This window comes from Fringilla coelebs (genome assembly GCF_963513975.1).
Source record: "Fringilla coelebs genome assembly, chromosome: 20".
Taxonomy (NCBI): domain Eukaryota; kingdom Metazoa; phylum Chordata; class Aves; order Passeriformes; family Fringillidae; genus Fringilla; species Fringilla coelebs.
This window is the reverse complement of record NC_140046.1, coordinates 945,600-960,746: the sequence shown is the minus strand read 5'-3', so window position 1 is coordinate 960,746 and position 15,147 is coordinate 945,600. Positions and strand designations below refer to the sequence as shown.

At 50.2% G+C, this 15,147-nt stretch overlaps 1 protein-coding gene across 7 annotated transcripts in view; it reads right to left on the bottom strand.

The window, feature by feature from the left end:
• MSI2 (musashi RNA binding protein 2) overlaps window positions 1-5,428 on the bottom strand; it is a 199,929-nt gene extending 194,501 nt beyond the window's left edge. For all 7 annotated transcript variants that reach the window (XM_084219019.1, XM_084219020.1, XM_084219021.1 and 4 more), the window contains exons 1-5: window positions 5,349-5,428; window positions 5,137-5,177; window positions 4,928-5,009; window positions 4,481-4,565; window positions 274-315 (exon numbers count right to left, since the gene is read on the bottom strand). In XM_084219019.1, the coding sequence (XP_084075145.1) occupies window positions 274-315; window positions 4,481-4,565; window positions 4,928-5,009; window positions 5,137-5,177; window positions 5,349-5,410 (312 nt within the window). In that variant the 5' untranslated portion in view covers window positions 5,411-5,428. The remainder of the gene's footprint in view (window positions 1-273; window positions 316-4,480; window positions 4,566-4,927; window positions 5,010-5,136; window positions 5,178-5,348) is intronic.
• Between the last annotated feature and the right edge of the window lie 9,719 nt (window positions 5,429-15,147).

Below are 15,147 nucleotides of genomic sequence, written 5' to 3'. Positions count from 1 at the left end.
CCAAAGACTGTTCATAAAGCCAGCAGAGTGCCCAGAGCGGCCGCCCGGGCGCGGGGCTGCGGCGGCGGCAGCACCGGCACCGCTCCTGCTGCCCAGCCCGACCCAGCGGCTCTGCACGGACACGGAGCAGCCTCCTGGGCCTCAGCCACACACTGACCCCCCCAGCAGCAGCTTTAAAAGCTTTCATTGCCAATTCCCCGGCTGAAACCCGAACTGCCTGGCAACAATGATTCTCTGTGTGCCTGAAATCCTATTATCGATCCTCCTACTTACCTTGGGCTGTGCTCGTCGGGGAAACGCAACTTTAGGGTCAATCTGAGGAAAAAGAAAGGGGAAATCAACAGGGTAGCTTTGGTTGTCATTTCACATTATTTTGATTTTAAATCACTGAATTATTAATCCCTCATTTCTCAGGCTTGCAATTCAGCACACCGGGTCATCCAGAGCTACTCTGGAAATGATAGGTCACAGTCTGGGTTTGTCTGGGGAGTTTGGCAGGGCTGGGGAGATAGGAAGACAGGAAGAAAACATCTCTCCTGCACTTCTCCTCCATCATCTTCTGGGCAGCAATCCCTGTGGGTGCTCAGGGAGCTCTGCATCAGTGTCTGGGTGCTGCCTCTACCACCAAAACTGCGTGTTGAGGATTACCCACATGCTCTAGAGGTTGCACAGAAAGAGGGCCAGCATTCCTGACCAACATCTTAACTTGGTGGCTTTGGCACCTGCCCCTTCCTGCACTTGGGTTTGGGGTTACTTCTTTTTTTCTGCTTTGTTTTGCTAACTGACAAGCAACACCATATAAAAAAGGAAAGCCAAAAGCAAAGTCAAATTATTCACATTTCAATTATTAAAACTGAAACATCTGAAGGACTAGAGTCTCCTCCATAGTAATACGCCAAACTGATCTGATTTACCCACTCTCAAAGAAAATATGTGAGCAATGGAAAACTCCAAAGGAGCATTTCTGGGATGGGGCGGGAAGGGAGGAGAGTAAGCTACAAACGAGTTTCATGTGTGTGAAATATACATGCACTGAACTCAAAAGTAAACAACTTCCTAAAAAAGGTTTTCCATTAAGGAATTACTTGAACTATCCGTGTATGAAGCACATCACCACAGACAAAAAGAAAGGGAAGGAAAAAAAAAAACCCTGCCCTGTTTTAAGATGCAGCGTTGGCTCCCCTTGCACTGCATGAATTAGCACGTCCCCTCTGCATTCCAAAATGCTAATTCTGCAACCTCACACAACTTCCACGGGGGTCATCTCTAAAAAGGGACTCCTCTCTGCCATTCAAAACTGCATGAAACCAAAAAGGCACCACCGCAGACACAAAGAAATGGCACCCAGTGGTGTTTGGAGGGAGCAGGCAGGCAGAAGGCTGGATGTAAACAAAAACATCAGACCTTTCAACAGCAGCTCCCCTAAATGGCAATAAAACGCCCGTGCGCTGCTGGCTTCACTGCTGGCTCTCAGCAGCACCTGCACGCAGACATCGTCTACAAAAAGGGTCTGGAAAAGGATGTTCTGAAGAACTGGATCCTACCTGAACTGTGCAACCTGCAACTGCTTTCAGTGCTGTCCTTGCCTCTACAACCAACTGCTGCCACTAACGCTGGCAGTGGTAAGCATATTCAGAAGGATGGGCTTTTTAGAGTTTAGGACTGGCTTTTGTTGTGTTTCTCCCCCCTGAAGCAAACCCTGATGAACAAGAGGAGATATTTCCATTTGGTATTGTTATTCCTGTGGTGATAAATATTCCTGTCACTGCTAAATAACCACGGGTCTCTCCTAAAAAGCAGTTTTACTCAATAATTTGTCAAAATGGGAAATACCGCAGACATTTGATGTGCAACTGATAAACTGATTTGCCTCTATCAGGTACAAATATTGTATCTTTTTTAGGACACACCTGAGAAATGAGCGATTACATGCCATTTTATTGTTCAAAAAGCATAAAAAGTAAAATTATTTATCTAGAGAGCTAACCTTTTCATAGAGATTAACATTATCTACAAATATATTCAGCACTGACTAGGCATTTGTCTACTGGGGAAATACAACAGGTACGGATTTTCCACAGCGATACCCAAAGGTGGAAAAATATGCACTTTTCTATGTTTGCTCCAAAACTACAGGTTTTCCCACCAAAGAACACCAGGCCCACCAGAGGGACATCACTGCAAAGTCCTGCTGGTAAAAAGCTGGGAGAGCCATTAAACTCCAAAGCAACACATTCATTTTTGAAGGTCAGTTCAAAGAGCATGGAGTCCCTTGCACCACAGCGACAGATTTTCTAAAAGAACTGAATTTTCCTTCCCAAAACCTTTTGCATAAACACCACCAGCCTTTGAAAACAAACACTAGCAACGAATGTGGCAAATCCATACCTTTTGCATAACCCTGTCAACTATTTAAACAACAACCAAAAAGGAAAAAAAAAAAAACAAAAACAAAAAACCAAAGTTCTACCAAAAAAAAAATTAGTTAGTTAGGTACAATTCTACTTACTGTATCTACAAGTCCTCTAGGAAATGACTATAATACTATTTCTGATATGAATGGCCATTACCTAAACAAAGCTTTTAACGTAACTGTAAACAAGAGCGACGTTTCCATGCCAATACCCAACCGATCTGCCTCCTGTGCTGAACGTTGAAACAGAGTCAAATGCCTTGTTATACTGCACAACAGTTACTACAATACTCTACAAATACACGCCTGAAAGGATCTGCCTGCCTCTGTGCTTCACTTTTAGGCTGCATTACTGATTCTAAGGTCAGTTTTGTATTTGGATTGATTCAATCATTATCACACAACCAAAACGGAGGCAGATTTGCCCCGGTGAGGCTCTTTACCCCTCCCCCAGAGAAGAGCAAATTAATACATTGCAGGGACTAGACTGTGATACAAGAAAAAAGCTGGGGGAGGACCTAATTATAGTCAGAAATATGACAGGGTGTCCTCCCATGATTTTTTTTTTTTAAACTCTCGTTCAAGATACTGTTTGCCTTTGTTCTTCTTATCTAAATTTATCTTTAAAAACACATAGAGAATATAGCTGTACATGAAAAGTCTGGTGAGTTTAATTTCAGGAGCACAGTTGAATCAGTTATCTTACCATATCTGATTAAACCCAAAATCAAATTATTAAGGCATGTGAAAGCATGGGCTTCGTGTTCAGGCAAGCCCAGCAGAATCTGTAGGTTGAATTAAAACACTAGATTCCACCTGCTTCTACAAGAGCTTTAGGCTTTTTGTTTCCATATAAATTACATTTTTAAAAAAACATATCCTCACATTTGCTCCCTGCTTCTCCCTTCCTTCATTGAACTATAATCTCGCACACACAGGCACCCGTGAGATGTTGCAGCACCGAGACAGGATTGCTCCTAACACCACGCTCAGGTTAAAATAAACCCCTTAAGCCCCAGAACACAGCCTGTAAACCCCAGTGACAGTAGGGAGCACGCTCGATCTGCCCAGCACAATGTCTCTGCAGACAGCTCCCTTCCCAAAACACAGCCCCCTCCAGAGCCAGCAGCACCAGAGCACTGATGACCTCTACCAGTGTCCTTCCCCACTCCCCTCCCAGCCCCGTCGAGGCTCAAAACTACAACGAAGTAGGGGACAAAAACTTCATCTTTTTGCTTGGCCTTGGTCACAGGGAGAAAACAGGGCCCAGAGCTGCACTTGCCCGATACCTTTTGTTTGACCCAACACTGAAAGCACCATATTAGGACAGGGGGCAAACTCAGGTACAGAATTTTTGTTTTAAAAACCCCCCAAAAATGTAATGTTGATTTAAAAAAAAAATAATAAAAATCAGCTGCATCTCACAAGCATTTTTTCCCTTATATTATGCACTGGAGACTGAGCACAGCAAAAAGCTCTGGAGAAACAACAACACATTAAGACTTGTGCTTCTCTACCACATCCACTCTCCAGCTCTTGCAGAGCTTCCCATAAATTACCGCGTGCATTTCGCCGGGGCCCTGCCATCACAGGTGAGGGGACCTCTCCAAAAAATGACTTTGGGAAATGACACGAGCAGCAGCTTTCTCGGTTTGACAGTAAGTCACTCCCACCTTGAAACGCGCTCAACAATACATAAATAATCAATCAAAAGAATCACAAAGTTCCCTGCAGAAAGCATGCCGCAGCCTAACACAAAAAAAAGTTGGATTTTACTCCACAGCTTTTTCAATGTCACCGCTCAATAAAATATAAGGCCGGGGGAGGAGCCAGCGGTCGGTATGGGTGAATTCCGATTTCAAAAAAAAAAAAAAAAAAAAAGTTACCGCTTTTGATAAGTTAAAAAGCAGCGTCTATAAAAATATAAAGGAAAAGCCGAGCCAGGCAAGGTCCCGGTTCAATGACAGCCTGGCACCGCCCGCGGCACCGGCCCGAGCGGGGCTCGGAGCGGCCGGGTCGCGTCCCCGGCGTGCGGGAAGGGCGGCGGGCAGCCCCCGCAGCACCTACCGTCTTGGAGTCCAGCTCGTGGTGCGGCTGGGCCAGGACTTTGTCTACACTCGCCGGATCCGCGAACGTAACGAACCCGAAGCCTCTGCGAGAGACAAAGAGCGAGGGGATGGCGGGGGGGGGATGTGGTGATGAGAATTAGAGCCAAAGGGAGAAGTCATAAAAATAAACCGCTGGGTCCCCCTCCTTCCTCTGCCCTCCCCCGAAGCCTCCGGGAGCAGGGGGCGGCCGGCTCCGACCCCCGGCCCCTCTCCGGCTCCACCGGCCGCTTTGTTTCCTGCTCCGGGCTGGAGGGATGCGGGCGGGGAGAGCCCTCCCGCAGCGCCCCACGCGTGCGGGGGGATGCGGGGGTGGGATTTTGGGCCGGCACTGGGGGCTGCGGGTCCACCCGCCCCGACCGCAACTCGCGAAGTTTGTCAGCCCGAGCGGGGTGGGCGGCGGTTTTACCTGGAGCGCTTGGTGGTGGGGTCCCGCATGACCATACACTCCCTAATTTCTCCGAATTTGCTAAAATAGTCTCTAAGGCTGTCTGCGGAGAGAGAGCAGAGAGGGAGAGGAGGGTCAGGGATGGGGGGGCGCGGGCAGGGCCCGGCCGGCGGGACGCGGCCCACGCGGGGCGGGACACGCGTGGGGAGGGGGCGGCGGGCGGGGGTTACCTGGTGAGGTTTGCCAGCTGAGGCCGCCGATGAACATCTTGCTGGAGGGAGAGAGCAGAGCGGAGTTGAGCGCCGGTGCGGGATCGGCCATTTTGACGGGGCAGCTCCCGGCGGGGCGGAGGGGCGCGGAGCGGAGCGGCGCGGAGCGGGGCGGGCCCGCCTGACCGCCCCTCGCCGCCGCGCTCCGCGCCCCCGCCGCCCCGCCGACTTACCCGGGGTCGTGCTGCGCCTCTCCGGGGCTCCCCGAGGTAGCCTGGCTCCCGTCCGCCTCCATGGCCGCGCCGAGCGAGAGCCCCTTAGAGAACCCCCCCCGCCCGCCCAACCCGCCCCCCCCGGCCCGGCTCCGGCTCGGTTCGCTCCGCTTGCTTTGCCCCTTTTTCCCTTCCCCCCCTCCTCCTCCTCCTCCTCCTCCTCCCTCCGCTACCGGAGGATCTCACTGGAGAGGCGCTGGGGCAGCAGCCAGATCCGTCACACGTGGGATCGGCTTAGCTCAGCGCCGCGCCGGCGCTCCCTCCCCCCGCCGCCATCCTCCCCTCCCTCCATCCCGCCCCTCCCTCGCGGGGGCGGGGCCTCCGCCGGCGCGTGGCCCTCTGTGACGTCACCGTGACGTCACCGCGCCCTCCCCGCGCAGCTCCCGCCCCGCCCCCCCCGTCCCTCAGGCGTGTCCGCGACGCCCGGGACTGTCCTCATGGAACTGGACCCTGGGACTGTCCTCATGGGACTGTACCCCGGCAGTGTCCTCATGGAACTGGACCCCGGGACTGTCCTCATGGGACTGTACCCCGGCAGTGTCCTCATGGAACTGGACCCCGGGACTGTCCTCATGGGACTGTACCCCGGCAGTGTCCTCATGGAACTGGACCCCGGGACTGTCTCCTGGGACTGTCCTCATGGGACTGTATCCCGGGACTGTCCCCCGGGACTGTCCTCATGGGATTGTCCTCCCGGGACTGTCCCCCCGAGCCCCTCACACCCGGCCCGGGTCCCCCGACCCTCATGAGGGGTGGCTTTGGCTGAAATTGGCTGTTCCTGCCGGCCCCCTGTTCCACTCCCCACCCCGCACAGCCCAGCCGGGCGTCAGGGGAGAATTCCGGGGGCTGGGAAGTGCCTGCTGGGTGTCCAGGAGAGGAAAATTAAATTTTAGCGACTTGGGAAGAATTTGGGCGTTACTGAGAGGTGTCATACCCTCACCACACCTGGACATCGCACCCATGCTGCCCTTGGCACCGCCCGGACCCTGCGGGCACCCCGGGTTTAAACCGCAGCTTTCTGGGGTGCCTCAGAGGAAGAGGCTGGGGCCGGGGCTCCTGCAGCTCCTGCCCCGCCGAGCGCCCGTGTCCCTGTGTCACCGTGTCCTGGGGCTCCTCCATATCCCAGTGCCCTTGCAGGCCTCCAGCATCCCCGCTGTCCCCTCACCCCGGTGTTCTCATGTCCTGGTATCCCCTCATCCCAAGGCTCCAGCAGCACCACTCGGCCCCTCAGGCACTGCCCAGCCAGCCTTTCCGCTCAGCTCCTGCATTTGCCACTCGGTGTTTGACCAGTGCTTTGCGGGATGGGGCTACCAGGTATTGGTGTAATTATCTACAGCAATCAGGTTTGTCTAAATTAAGGAGTATGGGCTACCCGCCCAGCAGGACTGAGCCACATTGCCCTACATTTTCAGAGACATCCGTGGATTTTGAGTTCCTCCACCTATCCAGCTCCGGGTGCCTCCCAACCAAAGACCTCCCAGCTCAGCAGCAAAACCTGCAAGAGCTGTTTTGGGGTTGCCAACTATTTCCAGCTCAGGGATTATAATATTTTCACTGGGGCTGGGGGCAGTATGTGGATCTACTTTACAGCAGGGACTAATGAACAAGGTGCGAATGAGTGGATGTGCGCGGGGCTGGGAGGTCAGGCCCACTGGAGAAACACCCCTCTTCATGCTGTGATGCTGACCACTGTAAAATGGGATACAATTCCCTTTATTTGGTTTGTTTTGCCATGAAGTGCTGAACTCTGGCTCAGCAGTGGGATAGGCTGTGCTCCGCCAGAGCAGGCAGGGAAAAGGGGCTGACCCGGCCCTGCCCCAGCAGGATGAGCAGCACCAGTGCGCAAAGGAAATGGATGGGGGGGGATTAAAGAACAGTCTTTTTCTCCCCCTTTGAGCTTCCTTTAGATCTTAGCTATTTCTTGTAATAATCACTGGGAAATTACTAGTCAGGAGAGCGGTTCCTGGGGTTATATTACCCCTTTAATCTCTCTGGCACCGGTGCAGAATTTTAAAGGGGTTCCAGAATGAACAAGCACAAGACAGATTTTGCTGATGGACAGAAGGAACTTCAGTGCAGCTGTTTATGGCTCAGAAAGAAATTTTGATTGCTATATATTAAAAGGAAATCTCCACTGCTATCCCTTCCATCAGCAAACGTTACAGGTCAAACGGCTTTGGGAAGACTTTATCAGTACATTCTTTCTCCACCTCCCTCAGAGCTGAGGCTGGGTTAATGGGAGTGACCAGTTTCAATCTGTTCAGTTGGTTTTGCTCTTTCTGAGCACTCTGCTGTCACAGCAGAAGCCAAACCCACAGCACCAGGGATGCTCTGGGGACACACCGGGCACCTGAAGCCTGGGGTGACAAACCAGGAGCTGCTGTCCTGCTCCTTTGGCAGCAGTTGACAGCACTCAGCCCCAAAGGTGCTGCTCCAGCCCCCATCCCAGATTTTCCTCCAGTCCACTGAGAGTTTGCAGGCTTGCCCTCTGCTCTCCTCCTCTCCAACCTCTAATGTTCATGCTAAAAATCCAAAGTCCCAGTGGAATTTGGGTAGTAGCTAATGAACTGCAAAGCTGACATCTATAAGTGCCGGCCAGGGATAACATTCTCCCTAGCTGCACAATTAAAAGTTGAAGCATTTAGTCCAATAACAAGGAAAGTTACTGCTATTGATTGGAACCAGCCCAGATCCTCCATGGTGGCTCTGCAGGACACAGGAATTTGGGACAATTGCATCTGCCCACATACCCGCATAGCCCCTACTCTTGTTAGCAGGTTTTAGCCTCACCAATTTCCTTTCAATTTTTACAACTCCCATTTCATATCAGAGACTGAGATGCAGAGTTTTGTTAAGATGAGCATTTATAAGGCCAAAGTGACATGAGACCCCAAATCTCCTTGGAGATACATGGGCCCTGAGAGCCTGATTTCTGAAACAAAGGGATCTTGGGCTCCTAAACCAGCCGGGTATGGATTGGGAATGCTGTTCCAGGAACAGAAGGTGCAGGTCCCAGTTTCCCAGGCTGCAGCCGTGTTCTTTGGACATCCCATCTTTGCCGTGCAGCGATGCCGAGGGGCTGCATCCACCTCACGGTGCCTGGAGAATGAGTTCATCTATCTGGGGCTGTAGAAATCTGCATTTATGTGTTGTATGCTCTATAAATCCGGTGTCATAATAAAAAGGATCTAAATCTTTACTGAATAATTCATTTTCACGCATAGGGAAGGAATAATGACCTATATTACATTCCATCTATCATTTAGCAGGTTGTGGAGATTGATCGGCCGGTGGGTTTCGAGTCCCCGGTGAGGAGCAGGGCCCTGCCGGCTGCCCAACTGTGGCTTCACCTGACAAACATTATTTAGACAGAATTCCAGGGGGTGATATGCTGGGGAGCTGCCAGGAAGTCAAAGATCATTGGAAATGCAGAATATGTCATTGCTAACAATTGATCTTCTTGGTGCGTCTCTGCCTCGGGCATTACCCCAGTGCCTGCAGCACCCACAGAGCCACACCAGGAGAGGGGCTGTGCCAGCCCTGCCTTGGAGGAGACCCAGCACAGGGGAGGGAAGAGATGTTTCCGGGGTCTGTAGTGTCTGGTCAGGGCTGTCTAGGTACCATCCACATCTTCAAAGAGCTGAGCAAAGACTTCCTGTGTGTCCCTGGGGTTCACAACAGAGGACAGGCTTTTAAGTGCACAGCACTCAGCAGCAAATTTCAGCAGAGTGCAGACTTAGGGCGTTGGATATTTTTCATTTAATTTTAGGCTGCCCATCCATTAACGTCACCTGTGTTTCCTCGTGGTGAGCACTACACCTCTTCCCATGTTGCTTGTCCCTCTGTTTCCACCTGCTCCATCAGCTGAAAGGAAACCACCAAACCCAACAACCATGAGCGCTGCCCAGCCCTGGGGCTCTCAGCAGCCCAGGGCCAGGCAGGAAAACAAACAAAAACCACTGAGTCTGGCTGCGCAGGAGGGAGTGACTTAAAAACACAGCAGCCAGTCCCTAAACAGGAATAGGTTATCCCAGAACCAGTAATTTTAGGTAAGCAGTACTGGTTCACACCTGGTGCAAATGTGGCTCTATATTTTGGGTAGACACTGGAGTTTTTCCCTGTCAAGTTCCAGATCTGCATCAAATTATTTCAGCATTTGCTAATGAAGACATTACACTGACCTTATTAAAAACATCGTGATTTTCATCTTAACTGAGAAAACAGCATTTTTTTCAACTGTTTCAAAAGAAGAATAAAACCCAAATATTATCAGGCCCATCTTTCATATGATAAGGGAGGAGGGGGAAGCTCTGCAAGGAAAGATTTCAAAGCCTGCTTTGTTTTCATCAGCTTTGAAATCAACAGACAGCCCTGAGAATTCTGTTTTTCAGAACCACAGTGTTTAATTCTATTTACTACTTCCAGGCAATTCTATATATACACACAGCGAAAAACCCAAGCAGCTCACTTTAAACAAATCCTCCTGCTTTTTTCAGATGTGTCATTCCTCCTGCGGGTAGGATTGCAGGATACAGATCAATTAAGTTACAGCCAAAAACAAAGCAGTGAGGAGAGGAAGGGGAAGAGGAGGGTTTGTGCTGTCCCTGGGCAGCTCTCCCTGCTGGATCTGGGGTGGGTCACTGTCCTGTGGGCACCTTGGCTTCACCTGAAGGAGGGGGTTAGTGGGGAATTTTCCAAAGACTTCTATTGTCTGATAGAGCAGCTGGAAATCCAGCCTCTCACTCCTGTGCTTGGACAGATCCAAGCACCCCGAGTTACCCCTTGTGTTGTCTCTCACCCTGGGGTGGACAGAGTTATGCCAGAAATCCCATTTCCTTCCCTCTCCTGAAACCAAGCCATCTACCTTATTTCTCTCCCTGATTAATTTTTACCAAAGCCCTTTAAGAGCCTCTGATAAACTGCTCCCAAAGTCCAAACTAATATTATTAACTATGAATCTTCTCCTATAAATAATTCCCAGAAGTAGATCAATGCTACCACTGAGTCAATGGATTCACTGGAACCATTTCTTCCTGTTACTCTTGGATTTTTTTCTCCCTGTCGCCACTAATCAATTATGATGATAAAACTACCCTGGAACACCCCAAAAATAAAGATAAACAGTGTGTATTATCGGAGGCTGGGGCTGTGTACGATGTTGAAGATGCGTTACCTTCTCTGAGCCACATTTGTTTTCCTCTACAGACAGTCAAGGGGAAAAAAAAAAGGAGGCCCAGTAAATGAATGGTCTGGTGTAACACAGCATTAATTCCCTGACCTTCCGCATTGAGTGACTAAGAATCTCAATCTCAATTATTCCTTTCATGACGGAATCTAAAATAGACACAGCAAGTCCTCACATTCTTGCTCAAAAGCAGGAGAGGTGGAATGAGACGAGTCAGCCCGATCACACTGAAACCACATCCATTATCAGTTCCATGTCATTCAAAAAAAAATTGACTGCAGGAGAAAGCAAGAACATCCAAGGAGAATTATTGCAAAACATGTGCTGGCAGGATCTGGATAAATACAGACACATTTATATATGCACATGCATTTAAAATTCACAAGTGTGGAGCTGAATCAGGGGTAGGAAAAACAAGTCACTCCCCAGAGGACACCATTGCTCTAAATTAACAAGAGGCAGATCAGAATTGATGAAAACACCCTGAGAGGTTGATAAGCAAAGCTCCCACTCTGTAGATTGTGGGGATCACTCACATTTTGAAGTTTGGGCTTTCCTGCACCTCTGGCATGATGGAAATGGCAAACCCATCATTTCCTGTCTGACTTTAGAGTTAACTACTTTGTTTGCTCCTTTCCAGTTAATCAAATAATTCTTATTGCTGATACAGCAAATTCCATGACCATTAAGTTCACACCAAAGGACACACAGAGCAAGAAAGTTTCCATGGGGCTTTAGACTATCTTGGCACAGATCTTCAATCGGCACAAAATCCTCACACACTACCACTTATATATTCGCTAAAGATCACCCCTTCATCCATGGATCTTTGAAGGTATTTTCCTTCAAATAAGGACAAAACAGACCCACCTGTGGGATGCTGTCCGTGTCAGGAGCTGTTGTCCAGCCATGCCTGGCTGTGTGCAGGCAGGAGCCTCACTCCCTGCCCATAGGGCTGTCTCCCTGGGCTTACCTTTAATGCAATTCTCCAGCTTTCCATGTCATTCACTGATTTTCCAGCAGCAGATGTGGCTCGAGTTCCTCGGTTTCCCTTTCCGGCCAGGGCCTGGCACAGCACGTGGCAAGGCTGCAGCTAGCCCGGGAGACAAGGAGTCACACACAGCCTCTGGCCACATCCTAAATTCCAGCATTGTACGTCAGGAAGAAATGTGCCTGGGAAATGTAGCTGTAACTACATTAAAGCACCATAATTCAATTCTAACCACATCATTACGGAGGTGCAGATCAGATAAGCACGGAGAGCGAGGGAGCTGGGCTGTGCCGGCTGCGGGAGCCGTGTCCCGTCGCTCGGGCATGCTTGGGGCTGGGAGAGCATCGCACTCCTTCCTGCGGGGATGTCCCACACGTTTAAACCGCAAACCCACCTCTCCAGGGGTCATCCTGCCCTCCCTCCCCCTGCTCCGACCCAGGGTCACCCCTGCAGCCCAGAGGCAGACCCTGCATCCCTCCCCTGAGAGGGTATTTTGATGCACACCGGCCCTTACCTCGATCCAACACCCTCCTTCCCGCACCCGAGAGGCTTCGCCAGGGCAGTGCTGGTGAGCACGGGGAGCACTGCAGCCCCTGGCTGAGCTGCTGCCCTGACACCCCTCCAGTGCCTGCACTGCCCAGGGATCTCTGGCCTCCCCATGAGAGGAATGGGGGTGAGGAGGAGCTGCTGGGGCCATGGCAGCCTCCCCTGGAGTCACCCATCTGCTGCCATCCAACATCAGCAATGCTCAGGGCATCACTTACTTGGCCACAGTCACACCCAACCACTACATCTGGCCATGGACTGGAAACCGTTCTTTGAGTTAGTATCTCCTACCAGGAAAGTGCTTCTCCCATATTTAAGAGATTCCTCAGCTTTAAGCACCTTCTCCCACTAGATTTAAAGTACTGATATACTGACTGTCAAGGTCCTGGATCCCTGGTCTGACTTTTGGGCAGCCATGAGATTAACTCTTCTGTTCCAAATCATTTTAAGGAGAGGTTAATGCTGAACTTGTGCTTCTGCCTTTGCTGAATCAGGGCTTTGCCAACTTCCTGGTTTATTTATTTGGCTTTCTGTGATTGCTGAGCCGGGATGGCAAGGATCCTACCTTGAACCTCCCCTGGGACCTCTTGTGATGAAAAGCAAAGCCTGCAAATACTGTGGAGTCTCTGCTGCATTAGGAGAGGAGTTTCATGAAGATTCATGTCTTTCATATTGTTCTATGAAATTAAAGAGCAGAGGAAAATGACTTTCGAGGAAGTGAAGATGTACTGCAGCAATTTAGTTGTAAACATAATTAAGCAACTGGCCCTGACATACCCGTCCTTTCTTGGCCAAAATTCAGCTGGAATTTCCATTGATGTCAAGATCAAGCTATGCAAATAATTAGAACGAGCTTTGTCAGGAGAGTAAGATCCAAAAGAGATGTTGGATGACAAGGTCTGTAACAATGCTCCCCTCCTTCCTTCTGAGCTGGATCCAGATCTTTAGGTCCTTCATTTCCCTTCCAGGCTCATCCACCTGCCTAAGGCTCACACTGAGAACTGTATGAAAACCTGTGTGAGGCCCAGCTGACAGCCCAGCAGAAGAGGTTTCCAGGCTCCAGACACTGAAGGAAGAAAGGCTGGGAACCCACATGGAGCTCGGCGTTGTAATGAAGTCACTCTGCCACTTCAGACTTACCCAAATTACATTGATGGGTTAATTTTGCACTGAAGGCTCTCAGCTGGGCCAGGCATCATCTCCCTCCCCTGTGCCTCCATGCCAGATTGGGCACCACATGTTGTCCTGGAGGTGGCACCCAGCCAGGTCAGACTGGCACTGGTGCCTGTGTGTGCTCTGTGTGACTGCCACAGCCCTGAGGGGGCATCCCTGCTCCACCTGGAGCCTCTGTGCTCCCAGTGTGGGTCAGAGCCTGGAGATGGGGGCGAGCAGGACCAAACATTTAACTGCCTGAAATAAGAACTGGGCACTCAACACTTGTTTGTCATAGCTTGCTTACAAACGGGCACAATTACAAACGTGCAATTTCTAAGTGCAAATACACTTACAGACTGGTTATAATGAAGCAAAAGCAAACTGCTCTTAAGCTGAGCTGAGAGCCCTGGGCTTTGGCAGTGATATTTAGAGCTTTCCCAAGTCCCTGGGTGTGGAGTGGTTTTCTAAAATTGCTGGGTTTTTAGTTTTTGTTTAAAGTAAATGTATAGTCTTTGAAGCTCCAAGGAAAGAACTTGAAAAATGTGACCTCTAGAGTTTTGATACTGGGTGACAAATAAAAAGAATCCAAAGGACAATCCCCTTAAAAATATACATGGCTATCATTTAGTGAGCAGAGATAGGAAACAAGGATGATGTGTTTTCCTTCGAGGCCAGGATTGACAGCAGCCTCTTACATTATCCTTAAACTATTAGTGGGATAACACAGTACCAGCAAATGTCTCCTGCATGCACCATTGCTTGCCCAAGTTTGCAGAAGCAGGTGCTGAGCTGGGGCTGCCTGGGCTGAGCCAGCAGCCATGCCCAGCCCACGGTCCACCAGCACTCCAGGAGGTGACATTTGCCTCGCTGGCACTTGGGAGCACTTCAACTTCACCTTTGCAAATGAAACTCTCTGCATCATTGGGGAACCATGCCAGGAGGCCCTCAAGAGCCCAGCAGCTATTCTTCCTGCTATTTCATACTAGGGTGCTCTTTCAAGGGAAGGAAAACCTTGGGGAAACTGAAAAATACTTAGCTGGAGTGGGCAGAGGCTCCTGGATGTGTTCTTCCTGGCTGAGGCCATTTTGGATTGATGCAGCACTAAAGCTCTGTCTCTCGTGGGGTATTACTGGATGCACCATCAGAACAGCACTGCTTCAGTGAGGATGGAGTGTGTAACATCACTTACACTGCACGTAACTTCTTGCAGTCATTCCCCCTCCCCTCTTTTCTCACCTCCTTGTGTGGCTGCAGTTCACCACAGATGGGACTGCTGGTCTGAATCAGCTCAGGGACAGTGTTTTGCTGTTCTGTACCAACAACAACAACAAAATAAAATTCAAACCAACACAAACTTAGCTGAGAAAGTAATAAGAAGGCAAACTCAATTACTGTTTCATCTGGCATTATTGTTGCTTTGCTGCTCTTTGTCAGGGACTTCTTCCAAGCAAAATTGGAGAGATTATCTTGTCTAGATGTTATGAAGTAGCTAATCCCTTCCGCAAGTGGAGGAGAGCCAAACGCTTCGTGTTGGGCAAGTGGAAGTGTAAATACGGTGACAAAGTGCTGCCACTGCTCCCTGGCTCCAGGGGCCGCCTTTTCCCAGGGCTTTGCTCACTCCACATCTGCACAAGTCACGAGGATTTCCTCAAGATCTCCCAAAAGATTTCCTCTTTCCTGTCCCAAAAGCTGCCTGGAGCAGGTGTATTTGGCACATCATCTCCTCTACTGCTGTGGGGAGCAAGAGGGGAAAGGTATTTTTAGAAGAGAGGAAGGCCGTTGTTTAATGTCACAGTGCTGGTGAGATCACGCCGTCCCTCATCCTGGCCTCATCCCACCCCCAGCTCTTCCCGGTGTCACCACTGGGCTGAGCAGCTGTGGCA